Genomic DNA, 23,383 nt, shown 5'->3' on the forward strand with positions numbered 1-23,383 from the left:
AGATTAGTAGTACTGACTAATAGAAGGATAGATGTTTTTAGACTATGATATCTTACAATATTTATTATTTAAATGACTGTGGGATTTCATCACCTGCAAAGTGAAGCCATTTTGGTTTTGTGCTCAGGCGGGAACAGAAACAGACTGGTGGTTCTAAGTATTTGGGAATATTTGGAGGATCGTAATAATACAATTAAATATAATTTCACCTGGAGTGTTTACAAAGAAACGTAAACACTGGTGTGGGGAGCGAGAACCTGTGACATTCTGCACAATGTGAGTCACCTGGGATTAGACAGGTCCCTGTTCTTAATGGATGCACAGATCGGACACTTGTAAATTACTGTTGTTTTATTGTGGCTCATTTAAGGGTTTTAGCCTTTTAACACATCTCTACATCTCCACTTCTTGAGGAGCTCCTGGTTTATGAGTGGGGGCACCCCTGCACTTCATAGAGCTCTGGGTGTGTCAGGAGTGGTCACCCTTCAAAAGCTGGTGGACTTAACAGAGACTGACCTTGTTCATCCTGGATACTTTGTGACACGGCTAGGCACCAAGTTTGTCTCCCATTGGTCAAGGACTGCTTTGGAAAGGTGAGGAAGGGGTTAACTCTACCTCCTATTCCAGAGGACCCCTTTTCAAAAGTGGAACTCACTGCACAGAGTGGCAAGTAATCTTTTAGATAACAAAAGAGAGATGGACATTGATTTTAAAGTGGTAAGATGCTGTAAAGAGTCTGTGTGAAAGTTTTTAATAAGAAAAGAATAAGCAAGTAATTTCTTTGGGTTAATTGACAAGGTTAAACCGGAGGGTAGGGCACTGTACAAACCACCGTTAGCTAAATAAATGGTGACCTGTAGTAATCCAACATGGTATTGTTTCAGATGAATTGTTCTGCCTCTGTTATAAGTTACATGCTTTGATCTTTGGTTTTAAAGGTGTTATGTGGTGACAGAGTTTTCAATGGTCAACTGATTAGTTTTATTCTGGATGAGGCAAACATCAGCAGGGTAAAATATGGTGGTTCTCACCTAAGAGTTTAATGCAAATCATTCGTTTCTGAGATAACTGATAGCAAAGTTCATTAATTTAAATTATTATTAAGGATTTTACATTTCCACCACGCCTGAATGACTCAGAGAATCTGTGCTGGAGTGAGTCGGTGTTCTGTAGTCGACGATAAACTGACATCACATTGAATTTTGAGTAAAAAGGACTTTGGATAAAATGACAATTCATGCATTTTAAGGGTACTTTATATCAATAAACTTGTTTTGAGCCCATTTATTGTTTCATATAGCTATGTATTTTTTAATTAATGTATTTTTAAATGCATATGAGCTGTTATGTATGCTACATGGACATGCAGCATGCCTAGTTAAAAGGAAAGGCCTGTTAAAATGAAAAGAAATCTCCCCTCTCTTGCTCTCTGGTGGTGGTGCAGTAGTGTTATGGTGGTGATGTGGTGACTGGGTGGTGTAGTGATGGTGCAGTAGTGTTACGGTGGTGATGTGGTGATAGTAGGCGCAGCACTGGTTTGAGTGGATTAGGAGTGTTGTGTTGAGTTGAGAGTGATACTCCACCCAAACCTCCACACTGCAGTGGTCTCTGTGTCCAGAAACTGACCACCAATGCACAGTTCGAGAATGACTAACGCAAAGTAACCATGGCAACAGTCGGAATGCGGGCTCTAGCTGTATACATCCATGCTGCATCTCCGAACGTGGTGTTTGTAAGTACTCCGTGAGCGTGTGTTGTGCAGGAGCAGCAGGTCTGGAGGCTGCAACCCAGAGCCCTGCCAGGGGACTGGGGCCTCTCTTCACTCTGTGTGTTATCTCTGTAACTCCATCCCCTGCCTTCGCTCCTCTGCGATTTAACACTTGGTGTAGCGCAGCGCTGGCGTGTGTACTGTAGAGGCGCTCTGAAGTCAGTCCTGCCCCACAGTGTGCAACCAGCAAAGACGCTTTACTTCACCATCCTTTATGACTGTGGAGGCAGTCATGGAAAATGACTGGAATATTGAACTCCTGCTCTTTGTCTCTGCCTCTCTCTCTCTGATGTTTCATCACTGGGAAACAGTCCCACCAACTCCACAGCACAAAATCTACAGTACACACTTCTTCATAAGCTTCATTTGACACTTTCAGCTTTGTAAACTACAAAGAAATTACGGAGTGATTCTCAGAGAAGCACCAAGACACAAACACACACACACACACACACACACACACACACACACACACACACACAATTAAATGTGTCCACCTCAATTCTTGTGTTAACAAATGTAACTAATGTAACTGTAATTGCTTGCTTGATCATACTTCAAGTCATTAAAGAAGTTGTTATTCTTACACATGCACATACGCACACACACATTCACACACATATGTATGCACAAATGCACACACAGACACACATGGGCACAATCACATAAAGATAAACATGGAATACACAGTGAAAATGCCCCCCCCCACACACACACACACACTCACGCATACACACACATGCACACATACCTTTGAGTTTGTTGTGCTCAGAGTCTGCTGGAAACAGGCAGTCAGGGAAAAGCTTGGGGAACGTGAGTCCAGCATATTTGGGTCGGTTCTCCACGTAGTTCCTCACTGTGGGCTGGAGTTTCTTCATGAACTCTGGAGACGGGGTACCTAGTTGCTCAATCACCTTATTCCACTGATCGATATCTGAGCAAGGCCACAGTTAGGGAAGAAAACAAACAAAAACAACAACAAAAACAGATGCCAAGCCCCCCATAACACCCCGACAACACCCTCGCCAACCCCAACACGCAACGCCATGACAATGAGACCCCCTGGCCATGATATGTATTATTATATGAAGGTGTAAATCATTTACTCAGTTAATTGTCATGTTAATTGTCACGTGACAATTTTAAACCCTCATGTAATAAACAGATGAACACGTAATACACATAATACACTTCTAAGATCAGCAGTTAAGGTATTAGACTGGCAATCAGAAGGTTGCTGGTTCAGGTCCCCACTGTTGGGCCCCTGAGCAAGGCCCTTAACCTCAAATTGTACTCAGTTGCTTTGGATGTAAATATATCATATTTGGTGGTATTACCATATTTGACACAATGGTCTCCAAAAATGCAGCATTTCACAATAACCAGAGGGTATGAGCACATACTCACACACATCTGTTCTTTACCCTGTTGTCATGGTAACTGCATGTCCCGTTACCTGCATTTCCTGTTACCTGTGTGTCTACGTGAGAATTAGACCTTCCCTTTGTTCTCTGCAGTTTTGTCATGGAAGCAAAATCAATACAAACACATTCTCCCCCAACCCCAAACACAGTGGAGCTAGACACCGTGGGCTAAAAAATGAACCCAAACGAACATCTAACCAAGGTAGGGACCGTAAACAGAAGACAATAATTCAGTCCAGCCTTAGATACTATTGAATAATGAGACACAGGGGAAAACAGTTCGATACGCAGGTGACGCAGAAGGGCTTAGAGGATTGTGATTGGGTGAAGGGGATGATGTACATATGGGTAGACCTTCCAATGGCTCCTGGGAAACTGAGTCTGCAGAGAGCGTGGGTGGAAGTAGACTTGACAGCTTCAGACGATGTGTTTGGCAAAAATACGATGGATTATCCTGATGTGTTTATTAGTGTAAAGATGGGGAGGACTTAGTCCCCCTAAACACTTTGTATCAGACACCCCATTCAGAGGAGACGGCTACCACGGACTAACAGTAATAAAAATGATTTTAAAATGTTTGAAAAATCCTCAATGCTTATTCACCTCATAATGAGAGAAGGCTAAACAAAACTGTTCTTGTCCAACATCACATGCATTTATAATTACATTTATAATTACATTTATGGCATTTAGCAAACCATTTTATCCAGAGTGACTTACAAAAGTAAGTTGTCCGCTGAGAAAAGTATCCACAGATGGTACAAACAGGTTCGAGTCCAAAAGTCCCCCTAACCCGACATATGGCCAGAACTGAGGTCAGTGCTAAAACCTAGAAAATTAAAAAACTTGAGTGCAATTTCTAGAATTTGAGTGCAAAAACAAGACAGTTCAAGTGCAAATTTACAATCTTCCTACATCTTCACATCCTGTTCCTCTCTCAGCGTCTGCATGACACCAGCCTCAGCTTCAGTACATTGCTTGTGCATGGTAAGCACACATGATTAAAATACGACAATTCCATGTCATCCATCCCTGTCATCCGTCCCGTCCTCTACGGTGAGCACGAGGCTGAGCTGGACCGGGTCTCTGAGCAGACAGGATGGCGCTCTTTTGCCTGGCGTCATTTGAATTGCTAATGTGTCTCCCTCTTTAAGGAAACCTTTCAGTTCTGTCTGAGATTCAGAATCTGTCAGGAATCTTTTAAACCATGGCACAGGGACAGAGAGAGAGAGAGAGAGAGAGAGAGAGAGAAAGAGAGAGAGAGGGATGAGACAGGAATACACGGAGAGAAAGGCAGAAAGAGAGAGAGGGAGAAAATGATTGAGAGACCAAGAGAGAGGGATGGAGACAGGAAGAGAAGGAGAGAGAGCCAGAAAGAGAGATATAGAGAGACAGATAGAGAGAAAGAGGAACTGACAAATACTCACATGATCGTGATGTTAATGACTATCACTTAAGATTAAATGAATTTGACCAGTGTTTCTACACACACACACACTCACAGTCACACTCACATAGTCACACACACACACATACACACACTCAGTCACACTCACACTCACGCACTCACACAGGATCTCAGGATGCTTAGCAACACGGCCAGAATGTACATTGCTACAAGACAGAGTGTGACAGTAGGGAGCCAAGTTCCCCTTGAGGGGTCACATGATCAGCCTTCCCTGTTCCCACAGAGGGGTCTCGTGCAAAGAAACCACATTACCTCATCCTGCCGGAACGTCCCCTCTCTCTCTCTCTCTCTCTCTCTCTCTCTCTCTCTCTCTCTCTCTCTCTCTCTCTCTCTCTCTCTCTCTCTCTCTCTCTCTCTCTCTCTCTCTCTCTCTCTCTCTCTCTCTCTCTCTCTCCCCATCACAATTGGGTAAAGTCCAACCAAAAGACCGTGGACTCCGAGAGTGCATTCACGAATCTGACTGTAATTAAGATGGATGTGATGACGTGCTTGAGATGTATCAGAATAAATAATAATGTGACACAGGCGCATGCATCCGTTCTCCTGTGGGGAGAAACACAACAGCCAAAAGGTCACGTGACTTCAGCTCTCCCTTCACCTCCTTCTCCCAAAGGTCATGTGACTTCAGCTCTTCTTCTCACGTCCTTCTCCCAAATGTTAGAAAAGACCTATCTAAATCAGCGCACTTCTATCCTGACTGAGGGACGTGTGCACGCATGCACGTGTGTGAGTCTGCACACGTGTTTGCACGTCTATCTGGAGGCAGCAGAGCAGGTTGAATTGCTGCATGCATAAATGTGTGTGTGTGCGTGGGAAGGGGGTTGTGTGTATGTGTGTGTGTGTGCGTGTGTGTGTGTGTGTGTGTATGAAAAGAAAGAAAAGGATACGGTCCGTGCCCGGGAAAAGCACACTGCCTCTAATCAACTCGCCAAAGATACAGCCCAAAGACCACATGTCCACTAGAGCAGGCACACACACACACACACACACACACACACACACACACACACACTTTTATTACTGTCTTTGCATGGCATTAACATTGACTTGTGTACTACTTGTGTATTTCCAACACCTAACCCTAACGTTAACTCCACTAACCAAAAGAAAATCGAACTAGTTATAAATAGTAAATATATATATAGTATATATAACCAAATGTAAAAATTTTTCACGCTCGCACAATCACACACACACACACACACACACACACACACACACACACACACACACATACACACACACACACTGGCTAAAGAGCTACATGTACATCAGAAAGACTATAACATGTGATGGCTTGATCCCAGACAACACCTTCTAAGTGAAGGTATCGTACAGGTCAGCCATCGCTCACATACGTATTTCGCGAAGGCCACAATGCCTTTCAGGACGCCACGACGAACCCGACCAGCCGGGCCGAGTGGACTTTGTGCAGCTCTTGTGCAACCCTGCTCGCATTCTGCACGGTGCCTTCAGACGAGCTAAAGTTGTCAGAGAGGTGGAGGGTCATGGTGTGGGTTTGTTCAGAGATGATCAGACATCTGATCTCACAGCAAACAGTGAAGTTGAAGGTGTGTAGACACTAGAGACTGTATGTCTCATCTCCTCTTGTGTTATCAAGTACAAAAATGCCTTTTAGAGCAGCAAACTGCTGGCCCTCACACAGAAGAGCAGTGCTGATCTCTCTCACACACACACACACACACACACACAAACACACACACACACACACGTTTATGTAAGTATTGCATTGTTATACTTTTACCTTGGCCAGACACTAAGACAAATCTCACTAACTGAAACTGAACTGAACTGAACTGCACAGAACTGAACTGATTCCACAACAGCAAGGCTGAGTTACAGCAGTAAAATAACCCCGTGGTGGAAGGAAATCTCCCCTTGTTGGTTTGTGTCCAGCGGGTGGACGGTGGTAGTCTGTCTCCTGTGGTCTCTGATCCCACATCCCTCTGCCTCCTAATTAGAATTTATGGCTCTTTACTGCATGACATCAATTTATCCCAGCAAACAATGGCCTTCTAGGTACATGAAATATGCATCATCTTCCATTACTGAACACACAGACTCAACACAGACAAACACTTCAGATCCAAGAGGTCTTTCAGATCTACTGTGACCTTTATGTTTAAAAATCCTGTTTTTCGTGAACCTAAGCAGGTTAAATGATTATACAAAACAAAAGATAAAGTTTACATAAAAGAGATAAAAAAATTATTGACAAATAATTATGCAATATATGCATTTATGCAAATATGCATTTTAAAAAGTGCATATAAGTGTCTCTGGTCCTCCAGGTCAATATGACAAGTGTAGACACACAGACACACACACACACACACACACACACACACACACACACACACACACACGCAGAGATCAAACACCGTCCTCTGTTTTTAAGTCTCAGTAAAACAAAACAGGTGACCGATTTACAGCGAAGAAAAGACCAAGACCTGGTTGTTAAGAACAACAGCGTCAGCGTTCTGGCTCCACTTTTCAGTAAAAGGTGATGTGATGTGTGTGTGTGTGTGTGTGTGTGTGTGTGCCTGGCTCTACGTCTTCATGAACAGAAATTAATGCAGTATGTCTCCCACGTGCTTGCACACACTGCTGATAGAGGTTGTGCGCGTTATGGAAAGATTACTTTCATCCTAACCACAAAGTGTCAGTGCTCAGGCACAATCGGGATGTATCCAAATGGAACTCAGAAGGAGCAGCAGTGAATGAGTGAATGTCTGAGTGAGTGAGTGAATGAATGAATGAATGAATATTGAGTGGAGAAGGAAAATATTCACTCTCTAATGGGCCCCCACTCAGCTCAAATACTAATGAAGCAAATGTGAGCAACAGGGAAGCATCCCAGCACCCTGGGAGAAAACCTGAGGTCTGCAGGCTTGGCCCAGCTACACACACACACACACACACACACACACACACAAACAGATACACACACACACGCGCGCATACACACGCACACACACACGCACACACATGCACACACTCACGCACAAGCACACACATGCACACACACAGGTAGCACTCCTCTATTAAGCAAATCATAAATATTCACATAGTGAGAAACCAGGGGCTCGATGGGGACTTCCTGCATTCCCACAGGAACACAGACCCACACATTTAAACCTGCATTAGTTCTTACTGCTGAACGAACCTCAGCAATTATCTCCCCACAAGTGGCTGCAGTGAGCGTGCTCTGTCTAGCCATATACACGCCATACAACCACAACACACTAAACGCTTACAAGCAAACTGCTGTAATTAAAAAGATATTTCATCACAAATGGACAATCTCTGTTAATGAGCAGTGAACACTCACAAACCCAGAATCAGTCAGAAAGATTAATGATGTTGTTTTTACACTAATAAACAGTCCAGTATCAGAACAGCAAAAGATGTCCAATGGAAGTCAAAGGACGTGTCAAGGAGATGATAATCTGTAGAACAGCTCCTAACAGGAACTAGGGTTAGGGTTAGGGTTAGGGTTTATGATTAGGGTTTAGGGTTTAGGGTTTAGTGTTAAGGGTTTATGATTAGGGTTTGGGGTTAGGGTTTAGGGTTTAGTGTTAAGGGTTTATGATTAGGGTTTAGGGTTAGGGTTTAGGATTAGGCTTTAGGGTTAGGGTAGCAGGCTAGTGTAGCAGTCAGTATAACTGAGCCAGTCTAAAGTGCTAAATCACCTCCTACCAGCATAAAAGCAGCCAGCAGGAATAATCATTTATGACGATGGAGAGAAGCTGGAGAGGATGAGGATGCGGTCTGGACCAGGCCACGGACAGCACTCAGCTTGGCTGAGAGGTGGGCACTGAAGAACACCGCACTGGTCCAAAGAGACAAAGCTTATAAGATCTGGCAGGGGAACCTTTGTTTGGGTAAGGATACAGTCGCGGCCGGGGAACAAAATTTTGTGACGCACCATCTCCCCCATAATGCAACCGACCGACCATATGTCCACTGCAGGGGTGGAAGCAGAAGAGAGAGAGAGAGACAGAAGAGAGAGAGAGAGAGAGAGAGAGAGAGAGAGAGAGAGAGAGAGAGAGAGAGAGAGAGAGAGAGAGAGAGAGAGAAATGGTAGTTAGCATTGCAAGCATGTCATTAGTGACTGATAGTGAGATTTCTACAGCAGCAGTTGTTCATATTGAAAATATTAGTGATGACATAAGTCACATGGAGATTAATAACGAATGAGTAAAGTCCAGCAATGCAGTGGAACCCAATGAGACCCTCAGCTTACTCGCACTCAACACACACACACACACACACACACACACACACACACACACACACACACACACACACACACACACACACACACACACTCTTACACATTCACACACTTTCAGTATTTGCTGGTGTACACCAGCGGAACAGTGTTATGGACTGTTCACCTCTACAAGTGGCTGAAGTGAGTCAAAAATGTAAGATGCTACCAAACAGGAACACACTTCTACTAGCCAATCACGAAGCAGATCACGTGGTTAATCAGCCAAGACTTTTATTTGCTGAATCAACTGAATATATGTTTGGAACAGAACTCTGAACCTCCTTCGACAGCACTGTCAGCATAAACATGCATAAAGTACAGTAAACACACTTGAAAGATTTTCCCATCGACGGTATAGAACATGGTTGTATGTGATGAATGGCTTAACTACATAACGGCTCACTTACCATATACAGATGCACTGCAGACATACAAGTTTATTTTCATTTAAGCCTGATGACTTGTACATGTCGATTTGAGTTCATGCTACCATTTGTCATTTTTATGTAATGTATGTTAATATATCTGTGGGCATGAACATGTTTTCAAACTTCCACAAAATGCTAATTGTGGGGATGCTAAGTGTGAGTATGCAAACTGTGTTGATGCTAACTGTTAGGGATGCTAACCATAGGAACACTAACTATGAATATGCTAACCTGTGAGGATGCTAACAGTAGAGATGCTAACAAAACTTAAGGTTGTTTTTGCTTTTTTTGCCCATTAATTAGTTGTAACAAGTTAAATGTTTTACTAAAGCAGGAATAATTATGTTCTGGGGTGTTGGGTGAATTTATACACTCATGATTTTGTGTTTATTACTCTCTTCTTGTGTGAGTATTTTGCTCTCAACAATATAAGCAGTGTTAAGCACAAAGTTCTCGTAATGTTTTGCTGTCATGTATTTTAGAATTTGCAATGTAGTGCACAAGGATGCTGTGGACTGGGGTCCTCCGACAAACTGAAGTTGAGTCCACTGGTTTAACAGGATGGTTTCAGTCTGGAAACTGTAGAATGATTGTATTTATTGTCCTCGGCTACAGCAAAAACTCACAGCCACACCATGCCCTCCCCCGGTAGGCCCGCCCACCCCCGGTAGGCCCGCCCACCCCCGGTAGGCCCGCCCTCCCCCGGTAGGCCCGCCCACCCCCGGTAGGCCCGCCCACCCCCGGTAGGCCCGCCCTCCCCCGGTAGGCCCGCCCACCCCCGGTAGGCCCGCCCTCTCCCGGTAGGCCCGCCCACCCCTGCCTGTGGTTAAGCCCGGTCATACCGTTCTCCTTGTATCCCATTCCCAGAATGACCTCTGGGGCGCGGTAGTACCGCGTCACCACATACGGCGTCATCATGAAGCTGGTACCAGCAGTCCTGGCCAGCCCAAAATCCAGGATCTTCAGCGTGCAGTCCGATTTCACCACGATATTGCTAGGTTTCAAGTCCTTCAGGGAAAAGAAACAGTTTTAGCAGAAACGGGAGACACAACTTTCAGGGTCATGAGCTGGTTTTCGTGGTCCTGGACTGAATTATACCATCAGTGCAGATGTTCTATTTGAACGTACCGTAGGGAAAACGTTTGAACTCAGGAGAAAAGAGAGCGATGAAGTGGAAAATTACGGCAAATGTAATGAAATATCATCCAACATGAACTGGCTAAGGCGTGTGTGTGAGTGTCTGTACGTGTGTGTGTGTGGTTTCATGTGCGTCTGTGTCTGCACTGTGTTTCACTGTCCTTGAGATGATTTCCTGTTATCACAGGAAAACTCAAACATTCAAGAACACACGTACACGCACACACACGTACATGCACACACACACGTACACGCACACACAGGTACACGCACACACACGTACACCCACACACCCTGTGGATGATGCCAGCAGAGTGTAAGTGTTTGATGCCACAGAGCATCTGATACAGCAGGTAGGACATCCTCTCATGATCCAACTCCATCTGAATGACCTGGCAGAGGTTGGCATCCATCAGCTCCATCACCAGATACCTGTGGCCGGGAAAGAGAGACGGAGAGAGAAAGGGAGTGAGAGAAAGAGAGAGAGAGATATTCTAATCTGTAATGTGCATTTGATCTAATACACAGCACCTCTGACCCTCTGCTCTGGCTTGATAGATTATTGCACTTTGAATAGAGACTCGAATGAAGAGGAATTGCCAAACAAAGGTTACTGGACAATTTGAGTATACAATTCGAACAGTGTAATTCTAACAGTATTCTAGCAGCGTTAGCTGTGCATAGTGCAGGTCTCCACTATGGGATTAGCACTGTCTCTATATGGACTGAAACATCTCCATTCACATCTCTACCTCAGTACAAAGGAATGGCTGTTAATCAATGAGTATCTTTATGTCCTTTTATGTTGAGAACAGAGCTATTGATTAGTGATTGAGAGTTAATCAGCATTAACAACACGGGTCAGAAGGATGCAAGAGATCACACTCACACAGATTCCCTTTGAAACCTGATCTCTGAGCACACCGTACAGGCTGTATCTGTCTCATGGTAACACACAACGTACAGGCTGTATCTGTTTCACGGTAACACACACCGTACAGGCTGAATCTGTCACACAGTAACACACCATACAGGCTGTATCTGTCACACGGTAACACACCGTACAGGCTGTATCTGTCACACAATAACACACCATACAGGCTGTATCTGTCACACAATAAATAACACACCATACAGGCTGTATCTGTCACACAATAACACACCATACAGGCTGTATCTGTCACACAATAACACACCATACAGGCTGTATCTGTCACACAATAAATAACACACCATACAGGCTGTATCTGTCACACAATAACACACCATACAGGCTGTATCTGTCACACAATAACACACCATACAGGCTGTATCTGTCACACAATAAATAACACACCATACAGGCTATATCTGTCACACAATAACACACCGTACAGGCTGTATCTGTCACACGGTAACACACCGTACAGGCTGTATCTGTCACACGGTAACACACCGTACAGGCTGTATCTGTCACACAGTAACACACCATACAGGCTGTATCTGTCACACAATAACACACCATACAGGCTGTATCTGTCACACGGTAACACACCGTACAGGCTGTATCTGTCACATGGTAACACACCGTACAAGCTGTATCTGTCACACGGTAACACACTGTAGAGGCTGCATCTCTCACACGGTAACACACACCATACAGGCTGTATCTGTCACACGGTAACACACCGTACAGGCTGTATCTGTCACGCGGTAACACACACCGTACAGGTTGTATCTGTCACACGGTAACACACACCGTACAGGCTGTATCTGTCACACAATAACACACCGTACAGGCTGTATCTGTCACACAATAACACACTGTACAGGCTGTATCTATCACACAATAACACACCATACAGGCTGTATCCGTCACACAATAACACACCATAGAGGCTGTATCTGTCACACAATAACACACTGCACAGGCTGTATCTATCACACAATAACACATCGTACAGGCTGTATCTGGAACAGGGCAACACACCGTACAGGCTGTATCCGTCACACAATAACACATCGTACAGGCTGTATCTGTTACACAATAACACACCATACAGGCTGTATCTCTCACACGGTAACACACACCGTACAGGCTGTATCTGTCACACAATAACACACTGTACAGGCTGTATCTGTCACACAATAACACACCGTACAGGCTGTATCTGTCACACAATAACACACCGTACAGGCTGTATCTGTCACACAATAACACACCATACAGGCTGTATCTGGAACACGGTAACACACACCGTACAGGCTGTATCTGTCACACAATAACACACCATACAGGCTGTATCTGGAACACGGTAACACACACCGTACAGGCTGTATCTGTCACACAATAACACACCATACAGGCTGTATCTGGAACACGGTAACACACACCGTATAGGCTGTATCTGGAACATGGTAACACACCTGACAGCAAACCTGATAATCTCAAGGGGATGCAGGCACAATAAAAGTCCCACTATGATTAGCATTAATAATGATGATAATTATAAATTATAATCCTTGATGTGCCAAGGATATTGCTGCTCAAATGGCTTATTGTGTTTCTCAGGGAAATGAATGGGAGAGCAATCAGGACATCACCATCTTACCCTCTGCTCAGAAAGTGATTTATTTCTGATGCCAATCAACTCTACTATTAATTAAGTCACACACACAAACAACCATGCACACGTACACACACACACACTCACAGAAGGACATGGTACTGAATCACGGTCCTGATTGGTAAGGTACTGAATCTGACGAGTTCTGAAGGTATTCAGTGGTGAGTGGTGAGTCCATTCCCACCCGTGGGTGTTTCACCTGTGAACTGAATCTGGACCCCTGGGTTTAACACATAGTCCAGGAACCACACAGCCATGTACTGGTACACTGTGTGTCCAAAATATCATTTACCATTATGATTCGAAGGGATTTAACCTTTTTATAATATCGTCACATAGTATACGTTCTCTTAGTATTAGTATTTATTTGAATAACATGAAGCAATGTACGATAGTCTAAGAGCAGAAAAGGGGAGGAAGGCATTAGCGCAGATCTCCACAATACAGGACAGGAATCAGAGATACAAGCCCTGTGCCTTTGAGTCTATCTGGAGTGTTCTCGCAGTGAACAACAGCCGCACGCATCGATTAGCACATCGATTAGCACATCGATTAGCACATCGATTAGCTCATCCATTAATATATAGACCACCATATCATTTAAAAGATGAAGGACAAATGAAGCACAGGAATCTGTGCAGACGAGCGTCCGCACCACGTCGAGGTCTGCCTGGGCCGTGAATTTCACCCGAGGAAAATTAGACTGCCACACGCGCGAGTTTGTCATCACGTAACGGACGTTAGATGGAACTCTGCGACAGACCATCAGTGGATGGGGGGGGGGGGGGATTTGAATGAATGATGCAACACTGCATTTGAAAATCAGTGTACAAATTTCGTCCTGCGTGTCTGGTGCAAGAGAGGGAACTTGATACTCACACATCCTGGAATTCCTCTAAAGATTTCTGTGGCGTGAAAACATTTAATAAGCTGATGATCTGAAAGGCAAAAAGAAAGAGCGTGGGATGTGGTTAGCAACATCCGATGAAGAAGCAGGGCCAGAACTACACCTCCCATGTTGCACCTCTGCGCTCGCGTTTCATCCCTCCCCTTATGGTTTCTGTACTCCAAGAGAACGGAAGAGAGTGACACTGAACGAGGGTAGTGCTGAATCATGACGGACAGAAATTGAGCGGGAGAGAGAGAGCAAAGGAGTGAGAAATAGAGAGAGAGCGCGAAAGAGAGAAAACAAGAGAGGGAGACAGAGACCAAGAGAGAAAACTGTTTGGTGCATTATGGCACTGTGAGAATTACGAGCCATGGAAAATATTCTAGAAGCTCTCTCTGCATTCTCTCTCTCTCTCTCTCTCTCTCTCTCTCTCTCTCTCTCTCTCTCTCTGTCTCACCCCTCTATCTCTCTCACTCACCCTCTCCCCTCCCTCTAACCCTCTCCCTCCCTCCCTCCCTCCCTCCCTCCCTCCCTCCCTCCCTCCCTCTCTCTCAGGCATTTGGCTTCATTTTGTCTGGACATGTTTTCATGCTCCTGTTTACAGAGAAAACAGCATGAAAACAAGTTCGACTCAAATGCTAATCTATAATTAATCAATTAACTAAATAATGTACCAATCACAACGCCATCACATACATACTCTCTCATCTCTGCCAATCCATATCAAAACAGGATATTTATTGTAAACATTGTGTTCATAAAATAGATTTAATTTAAAAGGACAAAGTTCCTTTTTAAATGCATGAAAGCATTTTTGCCTAGAGACAAAAAGGAAATTTCATATTCCAGTGGAATCCCAATGGATTCCCATTAGATTTCCGTTGGATATCCTATCAAGAAATTGCAGGATTTCAGGCTGGCTTCAGAGCAGTGTTGGGGCAGAGCCTGTGATGCTGTATACTCACGTTTTTGTGATTGACGCATTTCATGAGCACCAGTTCCCTGTAGGCCCGCTTTGCATGTGTCTGGTTCTGGAATGGCCTGCTGAGCTTTTTAATGGCCACGTTTCTGTCCAGGACGGCATCATATCCCGCACTGCGTGCACACACACATATACACACACAGGTATATCCGTGTATTAGTCAACCACTTCGATCACTGTTCTGTATTCAGAAGTTTTCTTTTACAAACACATAAATAATTACATACATTTTCATCAGAAAATTTCAAATCAATAGCAGGATTTAGTTGAATACACGGATTAACGTGCAGGACGTTCTGCTGAACATTAAGAAATCAACCGTAGACTTCTGCCAACGACTGAATTCTGAATTCTGAATTCCTGAATTCCTGAATTCCTATCTAACGTAGATGCCAGATGACTTCATGTAAATCTGAGGTAAATATTGCACAGGAAGGTTTCACTGTCGATTAAAAACAGTCATTCATAAACCTTCATAAACCTCAATTTGACAGTATGAGAGAACACAGCATGCAGCAACTACAGAAGCATCAGTGATGTTGTCTGCAACTGCCAAGTGTTACAAGACACAGTGGAACACGGGTTACCTTTCCCTCTGCAAATGTCCATCACACCTCTTATTTATTGTGTAGAATTCTTGGAAATGTAGTTCAGCTTTGAGGCTGAACTCTCCTCTTCTTCCCTCTCTGACACACACCTTCTCCTCATCCATAATCTCTCTGGTGACGTTCTCATTTGACTTCCACACACTCCCAGGAGCCGAATGCTTTGTCTATCCTCCCTCATCTACCTGTGCTCCCCTCCTTTTCCTCAAACCCACAGCCCTCAGTGGGCAAACACAGGATTGCCCCGCTCACAGTGTGTGTGTGTGTGTGTGTGTGTGTGTGTGTGTGTGTGCGTGCACGAGAGAGAGAGAGACGTGTGTGCGAGGGAGAGAATGTTTGAGTGTGTGCGTGTTCATGTGCAAGAGAGTGTGTGTGTGTTTGTGCATGTGCATCTGCAAGAGAGAGACAGAGTGCGTGTGTGTGTGTGTGTGCATGTGTGTGTGCATGGGTGTAGGTGTATGTGTGTGCGTGTGTGCATGTGTGTAGGTGTGTGTGTGTGTACATGTGATGACACAATAACTTCTATGGTACACAGAACAGTAATGCCAAATAATGACAACAATTAATTACATTTACTTATTTCCAAAATGTCCATTTTTACATACATTACAGCATAACTGATATTTGTTCATAAAAGTAAAATAGTTCATACGTAAAAAAATTACTGTTGGATGAAATATGAATTAACAATATATTTATGGCTATTATGAAGGAGGAGATTTTAATTTTTGCTAAATTCCTCAGTTGCTTGTCTGTAATCCGACACCCATCTTCAATGCCAAATGTTGATATTTAATCAAACTGCTTACAGTAAAAATTACAAATAATTTGGGCTTGAACATTATTGGGGGCATCAAACATGAAATACGTAGCCTGTTAATCTACAATTGACCCGACGTGTCCCACCTCTGAGAAGGTCTTTGGCAATTAAATGGCAAAACATATCAAATATTTCCTCGACCAATTTCAGTCTTGAGAAAACACCTTTTCCAGAGGATATGACAGAATATTTACTACTACAGTAATCCACATGGGATTCAAATAATCTGGGGTTATTTCTAGCAGTCGTTTTACACTCTCTTTTCTAGCAGTCCGCAAAAATGACTGACATGGCACGTTTGGACAGGATTAAAGCTAAAATATGGGGGTTTTTATGGAGATGCATGATTTGAATACAGACATCATCTGACTACACCTCCAGGCCTCCTGTGACTGTTTAATGAAAAGACTGATGTTTATCAGAAACCTGGTTCAGCGCAGGCTAAGGCGAGGCACACAAAGAAGGTTTAGCTGTAATGTCACAACAGAGGATGCTACTAAAACATAGCCAGCCTCAGCTGCTAGATGTGTGTCTCTCTGGATTAGAGGAAATTAAAGGCAGACGTCTGGGTCTGGAGACCACCTGGGTGCACAGGAAGAGGCAATTAAAAAATAGTAATTTACTAGTTAAATGTGTGTGCGCGCGTGTACATGTGCGTATGTATGTGTATATATATATATGTATGTATGTATGTATGTGTGTGTGTGTGTGTGTGTGTGTGTGTGTGTGTGTGTGTACCTCTTCATTAGCTTATGTAGGTGCATTCTCAGCCTTTCCCCTAATACAAAATACACTGCCAAACTGAAAAGTACATAAATCTACACATGCATTATCTACACATGCTACTGTGTGAATAAACATGTACATTAAATTTAAATGTATTCCATCTTAGGGACTGTGCCATACCGGATGCTTCATGATGGTTGTGTGATTGTCAGACAGATTGCACCTCCCTATTCACGCCAGATCGTTTTGCTTGTCAATTATCCGCCCAGAGAATCTGAGAGTCATCTGCCCACATTAGAGGGGGGTTAGCAGTTGTCATCCTCTCATCGCTGAGGATGAGACACCTTAGACGTTTTTGATATGGACGTGGACAGAATTATTTTTCACTCATTTATTACATAAGCAAGTCTGCGGTAAAACTGTTCACTCATTCATTATGTAAACAAACCTGCGGTAGAACCGTTCACTCATTCATTACGTGATTGAGCTGTGTTGTGTAGTCCACTGTGGTCTCAGACGCTACGTGTGTTTCTACACAAACACCTGTTGCAGGTACATCACAAACGTGCCGGGACACAGGCATGTGCACCCCTGGTCTGGGAACGGAAAACAACAACACACAAATACAGTCACGACAGCCAGACTCCAGTCCGCTGGACTCAGTCAGGGTCAGCGTGAGTGCAGGATCATCTGGTGGGAGTTGTGTTTGGACGTGTCCCCGTTTCACTGCTGTAGCCTAGGTATGTGGGATAACCACTCCTCCGCTGTTCTACTGCACGATCATTAAGCTCCCCAGATGGGAACTTATTTGGGAAAAACAAACAAACAGATAAATAAAACCCTAGCTTAATTGCTTTTGTGCAATGTGTTCAGTGTTCAGTCCTGTGTGTGTGTGTGTGCGTGTGTGTGTGTGCGCGCGTGTGAACGTGTGTGCACTGTTGCTCTTGTAGGTGTGCTTACATAATACCACATGTGTTTTGAAAACCCCATTACTTGATATGCAGCACACACTAAATGAAAATATGCAGCTTCACATAGTAGATCAGCAGAACATAGATCATAACGGATCATAGTAGAACAATGAAATGGAATATAATGGAACATAGCAGAATGTAATAGAACATTAAAACATAATGGAACATAGTAGAAACTAATGGAACATAGAACAGTAGAACATAGTAGAACATAATGGAACATAGTAGAACATAATGGAATATAGAGGAATAGAGCAACATAATGGAACATAGAACAGTAGAACATAATGGAACATAGAGGAACATAATGGAAAATAGAGGAACATAATGGAACATAGAACAGAGGAACATAGTAGAACATAATAGAACATAGTAGAACATAATGGAATCTAGAGGAACATAATGGAATATAGAGGAACATAATGGAACATAGTAGAACATAATGGAATACAGAGGAATAGAGGAACATAATGGAACATATAACAGTAGAATATAGTAGAACATAATGGAACATAGAGGAACATAATGGAATATAGAGGAACATAATGGAACATAGTAGAACATAAAGGAATACAGAGGAATAGAGGAACATAATGGAACATATAACAGTAGAATATAGTAGAACATAATGCAACATAGAGGAACATAATGGAAAATAGAACAGTAGAACATAATGCAACAGCGTTTCTCTCACAGCTGAAGCGTCCAGCCTGCCACCATGGAACTACACTCCCCAGAATCCTCCATTCCCAATCCCCTGCTTATTAGTCACACCTGTGTCTCCCTTTGTCTTTGTCTATAAATACTTGCCTGCTCCTGTTTGCCTTTGTGAAGTCTCACTTAGCAACTGTCCAGCGTTTCCAAGCCGTTTCCCTCTTGTGTTTTTGGACCGGTGCCTGTTTGTAGTCTGATGTGTTTGCTTGGTTTACGGCTCTACCTGTTACCGATCTTCACCCATTTTTTTGCCTTAGAGTTTGCCAAATTAAAACTGTTCATCTTCACCTGCGTTAACTTAACCATTTCTGCATATGAAACCTGACAGTTTCCGTGCACACACACACACACACAATAAATATGTAAACATATGGTCACACACACACACTACACTGATAAATTTCATTGAGTGAGAAGAACTCTTATGGCTAATTAATCCATTAGCTCCAAAAAAAACAACTTTATAATCATACCAAATATAAAAGGTGTTCATTTTCCACGTCTTTTGCACCTTGCAAAATGTCATCTACATAAAACAGTAATAGGTCATTACCTGCTAAATTATACCATTACTATTTTCACACAAGGGTTCATAAAATCCATTCAAATTAAAATCACCGTTTATCCTATGCCCTTTGCACATGGAATGACAGCTTATAAGCCTTCTCTCGTGTCCATGGCAACAGCAGAATATTCCAGAGAGGTTCTCTCGCGCTCTCTTTTTTGGCAGGCATCTGGTGACCCATCCGGGAGAAGGAGCGCCATGTCAAAGTTTTTGATAGCATGATGCATTTTGTGCTTGTGTGTTTTGCGGCGTGCTAGACTTCAGGAAGCTGGGGTGAAAATGTAAGATCTGGACTTCAGTTTTTGTTGTTGTTAGATTCTTCTGTTTGTCAGTTTTCCTTTCTTTAGGGTCTCAGTTTACTGGAGCTGATGATGATGACGATGATGATGTGTAGTTGAAGGTCCAGTCCAGAACTTCTAAATGACCTCGAAAGCAGAGTCAGGGCGATGACACCCGGCTAACGTGTGAAGACCCGCTCAAACCACAAATTCCACAACACACACATTATATCGATGGCAGACGGCTTTAGAACATCACAGAAAAATTAAGGTACCACTGAGGAACAGGGAGAATATTCTAGATACTATAAAATAATCCGCAAACTCTCTCTCTCATTTAAGATGCGAGATGAGAGAACACTACGATGACTTCGGAAAACGGGGCCCTGATGAACACACTTTGGACTGCACCTCGTTTAGCATGTAGAGCAACACACTGGCCACACAGTCATCCACTTCCATTTCAAATGCAAGTCAGCACCTTAAACAGGGTTTGAGATAGTGGATATGTCTCAAATAATCCCAAATTCTAAGGGATGAGATTTATTACATAGCATGGTTGGGCTAAATGGATTTCATGGAGACTATATTACAAAATTATTTCTATTTCTTCAGCTCCTCACGCTCACATCAACAAGTGAGCCAACATCCAGAGCCATGTGCTCGAGCCCAATTTACACCCTGAACTTAAATTCGTCTCATGTCAATTAACCTGCTCAGAGACAGATCTCGACATTGTGTGCATTTTTAAAATTTTCTCCATACAATTTGTAGCACCTGATAACCATGGAAACAAAGCAACGACTTTGAGCAGGAAGTAGTTTCTGAAAAGACTGATGCCTTTGGCAATCTGAAATATTTTTGTAGATGTCAACCATAGGGGAGCAGAAGGTCCATTAGCAACATGTACTTACCAATACCAGAGTGTCAATCAGAGTTTTAGAGTGAGTCTAAGCTAGATTTAAGGCTTTAATTCTTAGGTATGTAACTCAGTGAGGGCTAAAATAATTTGTGAAAGACATAAATTGTGACCATATGTGTGTGTAAGGCCATAGAAGCAGGCCTTCCTACACACCACGACACACTACTCCATCTCAGTGTTAGTTCTGTTTTTTTATTCCAATTTTAGCCGTTATGCCGATTTCCACCAGTTCGCTCGCTCTCCCCTGTGAGACGACCAATCAGCGAGGGTTCAGGTGAGCATGTGCTTCCGCCGTGACACGTGAAGCCAATCACCACGTCTCGTCAAGCTTCTGCCCCAACGCACTCATTGCAAAGTGGCACACGATTGGCTAGTTTCACTCTGAGTGACAGATGGCAGAGCAAGGCCACTCCCCCGACCCAGAGATTTTATGACGTCTCTTGTCAGCGCTTGTGACTGAGAAACGTGGAAACATTGGAAACATGAGATTTTTAAGTGCTGTAGCGTTGCGGAATTATTACAATCCATCCAGTACCACTGCTTGAATTTTTTAAAGTTTGCTATTGCTTATGTGTTCCTGTTTAACTATTGTCTGTGTGCCATGCTACACCGTAACACAGAGTCATGTGATTTCATCTCTCTTGAGCACGCATATGCGTTGGATTGACACTAACATGGATTTTGACTATCAGGTGGTAATCTGGGAGCCCTTCTCTTAAAGACAGAAGTTAAAGCTAAAACATGGAAGACCCCGATCCCGGCCCGGCCGAGACCCCGATGCCCTGATCCCGGCCTGCTGCCTATCCTCCACTGTCCTTAGAGAAAGACCATGATGAAGATTTGTGTGTGAGGGCAATAAACTACTCAACACACAACCACACCAAATGAATCCCACACTGACCTGAGCGTAGCACTAAAGTTTACAGGGACCCTCATTCACAGGTGACCCGCGTTCAATTTTCCTGATATTCCGAATGTCTCCTTAGGGATAAAAAAAAGGACAGACAGATGGACAAACAGACAGACAAACTCAACCAATCAGCTAGTCTGAAACAAAAGGGAGGAACAACCTAGCAGAGGTTACAGAAGGAGAAACAGCTGGTCTCATTTTCTCAGACAATCAGTGTGTTAGCAGGTGTGTGTGTGTGCATGTCTGTGAGTCTGTGCCTGTTTGTATTTGCACTTGGGTCTGTGTATTTATGTACACAAGCACTGCTCGATAAGTTTCTGTCTATCTGTTTGACTACCTGTGTTTGTTTTTGTGTGTGTGGGTTGCATGTGTGAATGTGTGTGGTGCTTGCATGTGTCTGAATGTTTGTGTGTGGGAGAAAGAGATTAGGTAGGTGGGTGGGTGTGTGATTGGGTGTAGGGATGTGTGTGAGATTAGGCGGGTTGGTGCGTGTGTGTGGATGTGGGTGTGTGTGTGTATATATCTGTGTGTGTGTATATATCTGTGTGTGTGTCTGTCTGTGTCTGCATGCCCATGTGGGTTGTGATGATTGACCAGAATCCTGACGTAGGTTCAGTTTCTTCAGACACTTACAGTGAATGTGCCTGCGTGGCATCTGGCACAGCTGCAGAGGGAGCAGGATCAAGTCTCCCTCCATGACGAGGGCTGCTGAGTGAACAGACCTTTCTTCACCCTCCTGCTGTCTCAGCACGGCTTGTGATGCATCGGCACACGCAGATCTGCGGCTCCTCCCTTCTCTCTCTCAGCTCTCTGAGATGAGGGTAACTTAGGAGGTAAATTAGATCAGGGCTGGCTGTCTGTCACGCTGGGTTACTGCGTCCGGACAACCAGACTGGCCTCTCCCTGCACAGCGTCCATTAGCAGTCCTGCCTGCGTGCCTGCCTGTCCTACACATCCGCCTGGGAAACAGAGAGAGGGAGCGAGGGGGTGGGTGGGGGGGTCCCGACGACAGCTCGGATCCTGACGCGACGGACATCTTCAATAGAAGAGGCAGCGAGATTTTCTCCGTGACTTCGAGAGAGGAAGTAACAAGTGACGTCCTGGGTGACACACGTCTGGCAGAGTGTCCCTGGCATTTATAGTACAAAACACCCCAGGCAGGTTTGTAAGATGAAGAATGGATTGGGTTGGAATGGATTGGGTTGGGCTGGGCTGGGACAGCCTGCAGACACTCCTGTATCCAAAGAACCTTCCCAAGGCTGAATTATCACGTGTGAGCTGGAAACTCCTCCTTCTTCTCAGTGTCCCAAGGCTCATGACTCCATTTTCTTTATTCCTGACACGCATCACTCTCGGTGTTCAAAGGCTTTGCTTAGTTTCCATAGTTACCAGGAGCTACTTGTTGCAATATTCCAAGGCCAAATGAGATCATCACAGTCCAGATCTCAGCACTACCTATAATATTATTATCTATCCCACAATTCCTCAGCTACCACTGCTGGTCTCTAAATGCATACTGCCTGCATCGCACGCATGTGGAAATCATTTCTAAACACCCCTGGTCACATCCGTGCGTCTGTTTTGAGCAAAGCCCACACGCCATAGCGCCAAACTTCCAGCCTTTTTGACGCCATCAACAACACACCAGTAAGAACAAAAGCATTTCAGACACAGCGAGCAAATCAGGACTGTACTCACCACACTATTCCCTGAGCTCCAGAACCGATGGGCTTGAGGTTCTGGTAGCGCTTCAGGACAGTGAAGGTGGAGTCTCCTACCTCCACGCTGTAGAACTGGTTGTCCACTTTGCTCTTACTCATGATGTAATGTTTGGCGATGTAAGACACATCAACTTGCTTCCCAAACCCCT

General features: G+C 43.9%; 1 protein-coding gene and 1 long non-coding RNA gene across 8 annotated transcripts in view; both read right to left on the bottom strand.

The window, feature by feature from the left end:
• Positions 1-23,383, bottom strand: part of mapk10 (mitogen-activated protein kinase 10) — a 49,148-nt gene that overhangs the window by 19,224 nt on the left and 6,541 nt on the right. For 5 of the 7 annotated variants that reach the window (XM_035527068.2, XM_035527076.2, XM_081718622.1 and 2 more), the window contains 7 exons: positions 23,212-23,381; positions 14,983-15,112; positions 14,008-14,066; positions 10,816-10,954; positions 10,228-10,393; positions 8,576-8,647; positions 2,520-2,702 (listed from right to left, as the gene is read on the bottom strand). In XM_035527068.2, the coding sequence (XP_035382961.2) occupies positions 2,520-2,702; positions 8,576-8,647; positions 10,228-10,393; positions 10,816-10,954; positions 14,008-14,066; positions 14,983-15,112; positions 23,212-23,381 (919 nt within the window). Of the gene's footprint in view, positions 1-2,519; positions 2,703-5,547; positions 5,620-8,575; positions 8,648-10,227; positions 10,394-10,815; positions 10,955-14,007; positions 14,067-14,982; positions 15,113-23,211; positions 23,382-23,383 lie in introns of all 7 variants that reach the window. The other 2 variants (XM_035527069.2, XM_081718619.1) reach the window with 1 other exon arrangement.
• LOC145658909 (uncharacterized) lies at positions 3,642-5,025 on the bottom strand. The gene is made up of 2 exons (XR_014124756.1): positions 4,108-5,025; positions 3,642-4,021 (listed from the first exon to the last, which is right to left on the bottom strand). It is a non-coding gene; the product is annotated as an uncharacterized LOC145658909 (long non-coding RNA).

Source organism: Electrophorus electricus, chromosome 8 (genome assembly GCF_041902795.1).
Source record: "Electrophorus electricus isolate QZ-2024a chromosome 8, ASM4190279v1, whole genome shotgun sequence".
NCBI classification, from domain to species: Eukaryota; Metazoa; Chordata; class Actinopteri; order Gymnotiformes; family Gymnotidae; genus Electrophorus; species Electrophorus electricus.